A 9,937-nucleotide genomic window follows, 5' to 3' on the forward strand; every position below is an offset into this window, starting at 1 on the left:
CTTCATCATCAAAGGAGAAGTACACAAAAGATCAGATCTTCTATATAGGGCTATAAGGCAAATTCTTCTATATGATCCTCTAAGCAAATGAGTACTCCCGAAGGTTGATATCCAATGGATTCTCCTAGCTTACGTAACACTCCTCAGTAAGCAAGTGACAATCAAATTATGGCCATCATCAAGAGCAAAGGAACTCTGGGGGACACAGTGGGACGTGCGATGCTAATCTCTCCAACCTTCATCCTGTGGATCTCTTGGAGATACGAATGGTAACTTTTATTATTCACAAATGCAGAGGAGGTCACAAAATAATCGAGCAAGACAGAGTGGCCCCAGAGTGAGGGATGTTATGGGAAACAACCGAGTGGAGGATCAAGTGGTTGACCAAACCACACTACTCAGATTTATATGCCAATGCACCTCTCATGTAGATTTGAGTCAACATATATGCCACATGAAAGAAGATGGTTCAATTTGGAGTTCTACAACCTACAAAAGCAGGACAACACCATATTAGAGAATTTGGAAAAATCCCAATTTCCATTTTGCAAGATTGTAAAAAGGGGACCATGGTGAACCTTTTTAAGCTTTTGTTAAAACCCCCTCATGTGACACATCATTGGAAAGAGCTTAAAGAGTAGGTTTTAAATGCACGTTCTCTGACAACTTTCAATTTTGTATGCTTAAGAAACACCAAAAAGTAGATTGAAAAGAAAATTTCCAAAGCCTTAGGATTTTCCCAATATGGTCTTAGGATCCCAACCACCTTTACAACTTCCCTTGCTTCCAACTAGCACACTAGTAATCTTTCAAGGATTGCTAGGGCTACACTTGTCACTACTTCTCTTATGGAAAGATATTCCAGATCCAGATTTTATTGCAACCAGGTGATTTCTTAACCTCAGCATCATCCTGATTGATCCAAGGCGGCCAACTGCATGGAGAAACTCCCACTTTCATTTTTGATCTCTCAATGAAGGACCGGACATGGATCATATCACCTTTTACTATTATCATTTGTAGTATTTGCATGGGAACCATCATGTCACATTTGAAGATATAATCCAGATGCACTTTTAGAGAACCCCAACACCTACATATTATTGCCATACTCCAATCCTCATTCATCAGCTCTACAAAGTTTTGTAAAAAAATCCAAAATCACTCCTAGCAAAACCCAATCCACCTAGTCCACAAGACGAGCACTGTGAGTCCCATTGTTGCACATACTTCATTTTAATCCACCTCGTGTGTGCTGGAGAGACATGCATAAGAGTCTAAGTCAAAGTTGCTCATTGTTTTTTTTGGAGAAGGGTGAAGGATATATATGTCATTTTCTCAAAATTAGCCAACACTCTCATGCACTATGTAACTTGACCAATACTTTGAACCTCAACATGGAAAGCCCCTCCTCCCCCATCAACTCTTTCTTGCACTACATACTGTTCTATTTTGTAAAGTGTAGCTTGCAACATTCAGGCACATGCGTTAAGAACCCTTACTTGTTTTCTCCCATGCATTCGCATCGACATCTGTACCCTCAACATTGACTCTCTAATCACCATTGACTAGCCTCACCAAACGACAGGTATCATACGTTCGCCACCAAACACCTCTCAAATTACTTTCCTCTCAATCCTCACACCACCAACGTTAGTTACCTAGGTCCAAGGACAGACCTAGGACCGAGAGGAGAGAATATTAAATTAAGGTTAACATGTAGCACAGACATGCATTAACAATGCACACACTACGAGTGTAAGTGTGCATTGGTCACAAGTGGAGATCAGCCATCTACAAATGAGTAAGGAGTGTGCACAAGCAATATAGAGTCACTAAGGGATGTACACACATAATGGAAACTATCTAAAAGGTCCTTGTCCACCCTCACTTATGTTCTCTGCCTAAGCAAGAATTAATAACTTGTTCCAATCATTGTATTTCCTACATGATTGTACTTAATGATGTACTCAAGGGATGACCAAGCGAAGTCAAAGAGCTGACATCCACTCAATATGTGCTTAGAGTATCCTAGACAAGATTAGACAATAAGTGGGTGTCCAACAGGGATTTAATATTCACGTGATCACAAGATTTTTTGTGATAATAACACATGTGAACAAGTTATTCACATGTTCTCATGTTACCGTTCACAAAATAACAGGTCACTTGCCATTTGGGAACCCCTTAAAAGCTTGGCTACACATGGGAATAAGCTATTCACATGTTCTCATGTTACCATCTTCACATAATAGCAGGTCAGTGGCCATCTAAGAAGATTTTTTATGCCCTAAAAAGATAATTTTTTTAGGCCCTTGTGAAAGCTTTGTGAATATAACATGTGATCACAAGATTTTTTGTGTTATTAACATATGTTATTAACATGTTCACATGTTCTCATTTACGTCAGTGAAATCCCTAGTGTCCAATGAGTTATTAGGTGTGGACACCCAAATTTACAACTCCCTTGTATATGCATAAACTTATCTAATGAGAAAGGTACATTTCCTTGAGTATTAATTGAGAATGTGCTCTTGCTACTTGTGCTCTAGCTCTATACCCTATCCTCTTGTCCTCTTGGTAGTGCTTATGTGAGAGTGAGTGTGTGTGCTAGTTCTACCCTCTTGGTCTTGCTAGGTCTTGCACAGTGGAGCATGGTCTTACAATGGGAAGTGCCAAGTTCTACGTAGACAACTCTCATGGTGACAATGGGAGGTAGGTGTTCTCAAATACTAGCTTGCATTTGTGTGGTTTCCTCTTTCATGAAGATAAGCTACCAAGTTCTCAAAAATGAAACATGGAAGGTGAGTACTCTTCACATGGTTAGATTTCTGTGTTAGTGTGTGTGGTGTATTTGGGCTTTCGATATAGCTACTCCATAGCATGCATGACTTTGATTTCTTAGGTTTATTTGGCTTCATTCAAACTTTGCTACTTGATGATGGCTCCTTTCGCTCCCTTTACTTAGTGTTGACGTGGCCCAAGCATATGGGAGTAATGTTGGGTGCCCATTTAACCTTGGGTTAACAAGGTTTGTAAAATTCTTTCATGAGAATGAAGGTGAAATAAAGAATGAAATTAACATCTACAAAATACCCCAAGGGAATTTACGTGTGTGTGTGTGTGTGTGTGTGTGTGTGAGAGAGAGAGAGAGAGAGAGAGAGAGAGAGAGAGAGAGAGAGAGAGAGAGAGAGTTATTATTATTAGAGGCTAGAATAACCTATAAGACCAAGTATAAAAATTAATACCATTAATGTTTTAAAATAAAATAAAATATGATTAAAAAGAAGTTCTCATTTAAAAAAAAGATATACTAGTCAACTTATAAAGGATTGTTTTATCAATTTGACACATTAATGTAATAATAAATTTATGTTGGTCTAGGTTTGCAAAGATCTTGAGAGAGAGAAAGAGAGAGAGAGAGAGATCATGTACTATGAGGGGGAAGCTGTGTAAGGTGGAGCATACAAGGGTGATGCTCCACGTGGAGCAAGAAATGGAGGGTTGATTTATTATTATTATTTTTATGTGGGTCATGGGACCATAATCAATTTGTAGGGGCCATGGATAGTTCTAAACTCCTTTGCATCTACGCCTAATACAAATAATCAATCAATCACTCTTATCTCGAGAACAACATTTATAGCTACACAATGTACATAGCTTGATAGTGAATAAATGATGCAAGTGGTAAGAATCAACAATGATTTAAGATTAATGTTTACCTTTAGTATTAGAGTTGTACACATATCTAAGCATGCATGTTTAAGGGTATTTAAATAATCTGTTGTCCAGAATATGGGATCTTATATACACTCCTTAAGATTTGGAAATGAAATTGAGCCCCCTTTCTTTTAGCAAGCTTGTGAGTTATTCCCTTTGATAATTGTTACTAGCCCATATATATGCAAGAATTCTATTAGAACCTTATAAAGAAACCCCCCTTGTATTTAACTATGTGTAGAGTTTTTACTAGCACCTTGAAAACAAGACCTAGATGTCTATTGATTTATATTGCTATATTACATATCCTAAGATGGGAACTTGTTATGTAAGCAGATTCTGAAATTTTTATGGTAATATAATGGTCGATTAAACACAAATATACAAAGTTGCTAAATGTTCACATGATTTAGAAAGATCAAACCATAGGACTTCCTTACCTACATGTGAAGAGTAGGATTACCATGCCATGTTAATGTTTGGTAAAAATATCTTAAATTACTCATTGCAAAAGTCAAGTTTGAACGACAAGCTTCAAGTACTTTATGTGGATAGTATTGATTATATGTGCATGCCATTACCATAGCTAGAACCTCCTTAAGGAGCATCATCGACTTAAACCTCTACACGAATGAGAGGACAAAACATGAGTAATCTCAAGATTAACAATTGTAATTAATTCATAATATAAAGAAAACCATTTACAAAACTGCATAGTCAACCTCTGCAACTAATATATTGAGACTGAATAGGAACTGGAATGAGAGGACAAAACATGAGTAATCTCAAGATTAACAATTGTAATTAATTCATAATATAAAGAAAACCATTTACAAAACTGCATAGTCAACCTCTGCAACTAATATATTGAGACTGAATAGGAACTGGAATGATCAGAAGATGGGTCATTTTGCAAACACTAGTTTTGGACCTATGCCGCTGCAGATTAGTGCCTACCCCAATGATCGATACATGGCTAGATCACATGACCATCGACGCCACCGAGGATTGGTAGTAGAAGGATCGGTACAGATATGCTAGGTTGGCACTAGCATTGTGAAAGAAGATACAGAATACAGAAATCAATTTAAAAAACTAGCCTTTCTGAAAGATGTATAATTTCTTCTTTGTCTTACCGTCAAGTTTATTGTAAAGTGTAGTTAAATGAGTTTTGAACAAGCAAATGTATATTTGCATTTCAAGGTTTTGACAAAATTAATGCATTTCAAGGTTTTGACAAAATTAATGCATTTCAATGTATATTTGCATTTCAAGGTTTTGACAAAATTAATGCATTATACGCGACTTGTCTTAATACTATAGTTGAATAAAAGTGTGACTTTGGGAGGCACAAACAATTTGGAATTCTTAGTAGTTGAATTCCTTTTTTTAAAAAAATTTTTTGTAAGGATGAAAATAAAATTAAAAAAGAAAAGAAAATGAACAAGAAAATATGTCTCAGGCTTATTTTACTATTATTTTAATAATGGTGGAAAAAAAGGACATATTTTTCGAGCGCTGGATTTTGCATGTACACATATATAGCGTGATAAAACGAATGACTTGACGGGGATCTACGGCCGGCAGAGGGTGGCGCTAGAATAGGATATGGCGGCGTCGTAGGCATGGAGAGTTTAGCGACGGCCGGATCTAGAACCGGAGATGGTGGGAGAGGCCGTTTGGCGGGGCCCCTAGATCTCATGGCAGCAGCGAAGAGGTCAAGCAGGCGAGCCCCGACAGCGCCATACACGACGCGCTTTCGGCCTGCTCTTTTGTGTATGCGTGCCGGCCTCCTGAAATCACCGCTACATTTAGCAGCAGCTCCCGACCATGATGTCGACGTTCATCATCGCTCTCTTCTATGTTATAAGTCTTCACCCTAAACAATCTATCCTCCTTCTCCTTCTTCTTCCGTCACACTAGATCTACTGGTAACCCTAAGCTCTTGCTGTAATTATTATCTAATTTGGTTATCATGGATCACCTCTCGACCGGATTCCATCTTCCACAGCGTCGCAAAAGCAGCCTGGACATCAATAGCCATATCAACGCATCCTCTTGCAACAACAACAACAGCCCCAATACTAACCCTAAATCTAATCATGTTAATGGGGACGATCTTATTATACACCAGGATCATAGTACCACCACCCAGCCCAAAGCTAAGCGAACTAGGAAAACTGCAGCTCCCAAAGACCAGCAAGCAGGCGCCGCCAACGGCGGTACAGCAGCCGGTCGTCGGAGCTCTATTTACAGAGGAGTTACACGGTGCTTAACTTAAATTCGGATTCATATAATTAGAACATCTCATCTGTGTTAGTAGAACCGTGGTTTAGGTTTCCATTACTCAAAGCTGGTTATAGGAGGGACGATATTGAGTTCGATCGAACGTTAATCTACCCTACTCAACGTCTTCACACATACAGAGTCCTTGCCTACTAGATAATCCAGCATAAAACATTAATATTAACATCTTTAAACCTCCATAATCACAGTCTTTAAGTCATATTTATATTCATTTTATGTATTGTCGACTGCAGGCACAGATGGACAGGCCGCTTCGAGGCCCATCTCTGGGACAAGAATTGCTGGAATCAAGCACAGAACAAGAAGGGGAGGCAAGGTTGTTAATCAAGGTTTTACATTAATATTTATAAATTAACATGTGCCGCATAAAAGCGATCTCCAAAATGAAAGCAAAGTTTACAATTACTAGGAAAATAAGGAAGTGTTAGAATGCTGATCGATTATACGTGTGCATGTGTGCGGCATATCTTTGGGGAATCAACGGTTACGCGCTTTGGCCGGCTTCAGTGTACCTTGGTGAGATTTTTTCCAAGCTATAAAATCTTAATCAACGACTTACCCGGTTAATCCAACTTGCCTAATCAAGGAATTATTACCTGATTAATCTTGATTACTACTCGATGAAGTTTTATAGAATAAAACTTTAACTGAGTATTGTTAATTTTGTCAGGTGCTTATGACGATGAAGAAGCGGCAGCTCATGCGTATGATTTGGCTGCTCTGAAATATTGGGGTGCTGAAACAATACTTAATTTCCCGGTAAAACTGTCAAACTACCCTTCTAATTCTATACCTCAAGACACATGCACTTTACAATTAGCTGTCCTAATTAATCATTCGTACCTATGTAATTAGCCACTACCGAAACGGGGCATTAATATGTGTGATTGGCAAAACAATATTGCAGCTCACCACGTACACTAAAGATCTCGAAGAGATGGAGTGTGTCACAAAGGAGGAGTATTTAGCTTCTTTGAGGAGGTAAATTGTTACTTAAAACTCCTTATAAATCAAGCTATAAGAACCCTTACCAAAATCCCTTAAACTTAATAAAACGAGTGCCTCTTTCTGCAGAAAGAGCAGTGGCTTTTCGAGAGGAGTCTCGAAATACCGAGGTGTTGCAAGGTACAACAATTAGCCATGTTCATATCACTCGATTACATCACGTGTGTAACAACAGTGTATGTATAAAATATATACACGTGCGTGTGTACATAAATATTTACACACACGCACACGTGTGCGTGTGTATATAATTGCTGTTGCTAAATAGCAGTAGAATATGGATGGATACACGCACACGTGTGCGTGTATATGTATATAGTTGCTGTTGCTAAATAGCAGTAGAATATGGATGGATACGTGTTATATTGTTCAAGACATGCTGAGGATTCCTAGACAACAAGAGCATCAGAATGAAAACTTTTGATAAAAACTGTTAATCACGATTCCACCACAAATTTAATCAGGCATCACCATAATGGCCGCTGGGAAGCTCGGATTGGTCGGATCTTCGGCAACAAATACCTGTATCTGGGCACTTACAGTAAGTTGATCATGACACAAATCAATAAAGGTTTGATGCAACAGTACACTATTGATCCCTTAATCTCTTTCGTTGATTTCACTTAGGCACTCAAGAAGAAGCTGCGGAAGCTTATGATAAGGCTGCAATTGAGTACCGGGGGTTGAACGCGGTGACAAACTTTGATCTGAGCCGCTACATAAGGTGGCTAAAACCAGGCCAGAATGCACTTACGGGGCCGGACAATATGGTACCGCTGCCTGGAACCCATGACTCAAGTGCCTCAAATGTGATCAATATGCACTCCAATCAGGATCATCTAGTCTTTGAGCACAGGGCAGGCAAGCCCTCCAACCTCAAAATCAATAACTGGCCATCATCGACTGAATCCAGTGGGCAGCAACCTTTGACACCACCTGATATAAACAACAGCAATAGCATCAGCTTGCAGCAGCACCATTTCTCTTCATGGTATGATGAGCAGACCTTCCCCGGAGGCCCTACTGCATTGGGCTTGCTTCTCCAATCATCCAAGTTCAAAGAAATGCGTGAGAAAACAGCAGTTGGTGGTGTTCATGCCAGCCAGCAGCAGCTGAATGTTGATGATCATCATTTTCTCACACAGACAGCAAAGTCCCACTCGGCCAACTCTAATTTCAATACAAGTCACGATCATCAGCAGCAGGTTGAGCCACCATCACCACACCTGGATTTCCAACAAGAGGACATCGAGTCCATGTTTGATGTTTATGACCTCACAAGCCACATCGACTCTTCAACCCTTAGAGATCAGTTCGGCATGTTCCAAGGCCTTAGCACGGAGTACCTCTCTCAGCTCCCACCCATCTCCCTTGATCTCTCCCTTGACCCCTATGACGACCCCCTTGATTTAGCCTACGTCTGCAACACCACCAACACCGCTCTAATTAATATTGACCAACAAAACTCGCCTGAAAACTTGCAACAAGCAGCTCGAAATGGCAGCTTCTATGCAATTAGCACCTGCTCTTGAGGGCCTTCTACGTTACTGCCGCAATCAATATTTCATATGAGCAAGACATTGCTGATCCACTACAAAGGTATATGGCATAATGCGGTGTTGATAAAGACTTCCAAAATCGACGCCGGCGTAATAAAAGATGCTATTAAAAAAAAGACACACTATCGCTCGGGAGCCATATCATTCTTTTATTCTTTGCTAGAGTTCTCACCACTCTAGTTTAAATCAATAACAGAGGCCAAATGTTGGAAACTTGTTGTTATTGAAATTATACTTCCTTTGTTGCGCGCTCTTACACACACATCTGTCTCTCTCTCTCTCGCACACACAAACACACACAATATCTACATATAAATGATATTGATTAATTTTATTTGCAAATGGAAGTAAAGGACAAGTCAGCAAGACTAATAAAGTCTGGAAGTATAAAACTATAATGCTTGAAATAGGCTAAGTATTGTGATATCAAAAGATCCACCCTCCCCCAAGCCAATGTACGAGCTCATATATCAAGCCTGTAATTGTAACCACCATTTTAACCAATGTAGTAATAATTTGTGAGGAACAGTAGGCAAGAATCAAGAGGTCGGTGGAGAAGAACCATGCCATGATGGGAATGAGAGAGAGAGAGGAGGAGGAGAGGGGGGGTGCTTACAACCATTTTAATCAATGCTTACAACCATGCCACGATGGGAATGAGAGAGAGAGAGGAGGAGGAGAGGGGGGGGGTGCTTACAACCATTTTAATCAATGTAGTGATAATTTGTGAGGAACAGGAGGCAAGAATCAAGAGGTCGCTGGAGAAAACCATGGCATGATGGGGGGAGAGAGAGAGAGAGAGAGAGAGAGATAATTAAGAGAGGGGGGCTGGCAACAGATAGTCATCAAATTTGTTGACTGCAATATGCATAAGGTTGGTTACATAAATACGATTGCATGAATAGGTGTGCATGTTGGTGTCCCCTGCGGGTGTAACTACCCTTATTCTTAAAGTTTCTTCTCTCCGAAAGAGAGTTGGATTTTTACTCATATGCTTAAGCGATATACATGTAACTGTTTTTTGAATCTGATCGAAATTATCATCCTGGATCAAAACCTCAATTGCTGATAAGGAAATGGGTTAAACTTGTAGAATTGCTATCTTTATAGTATGCATTTTGTCCTTACCCAGGCAGCCATGATTTGTCATCTCTATCAAGTGGGCATTTTCCTTAGATGAGGTGGCAGCAAGCTCGATTAAGCGCGGTAGCTCTCCTTCATCAAAACAGCTGCATTTTCCTTAGAAGAGGTAGCAGCAAGCTCGATTATAAAGGGCTGCAGCTCTCCTTCATCAAAACAGCTGCTCGCACATTTCTTCTTTGTTTGCGTAATAACAGCAGAGC

The 9,937-nt window shown here is 39.7% G+C and overlaps 1 protein-coding gene across 1 annotated transcript; it reads left to right on the top strand.

Moving 5' to 3' along the window:
* The first annotated feature begins 5,541 nt into the window (after positions 1 to 5,541).
* Positions 5,542 to 8,808, top strand: LOC147641460 (uncharacterized). The gene is made up of 8 exons (XM_086810650.1): positions 5,542 to 5,991; positions 6,264 to 6,346; positions 6,538 to 6,546; positions 6,701 to 6,789; positions 6,938 to 7,011; positions 7,105 to 7,155; positions 7,500 to 7,576; positions 7,663 to 8,808. The coding sequence occupies exons 1-8, from the start codon at positions 5,699 to 5,701 to the stop codon at positions 8,565 to 8,567; spliced, it is 1,581 nt and encodes a 526-aa protein (XP_086666776.1). The 5' UTR covers positions 5,542 to 5,698; the 3' UTR covers positions 8,568 to 8,808.
* The last annotated feature ends 1,129 nt before the right edge of the window (positions 8,809 to 9,937 follow it).

Source organism: Cibotium barometz, chromosome 2, assembly GCF_041138505.1.
Source record: "Cibotium barometz isolate CiBa-2024 chromosome 2, ASM4113850v1, whole genome shotgun sequence".
Lineage (NCBI taxonomy): Eukaryota > Viridiplantae > Streptophyta > Polypodiopsida > Cyatheales > Cibotiaceae > Cibotium > Cibotium barometz.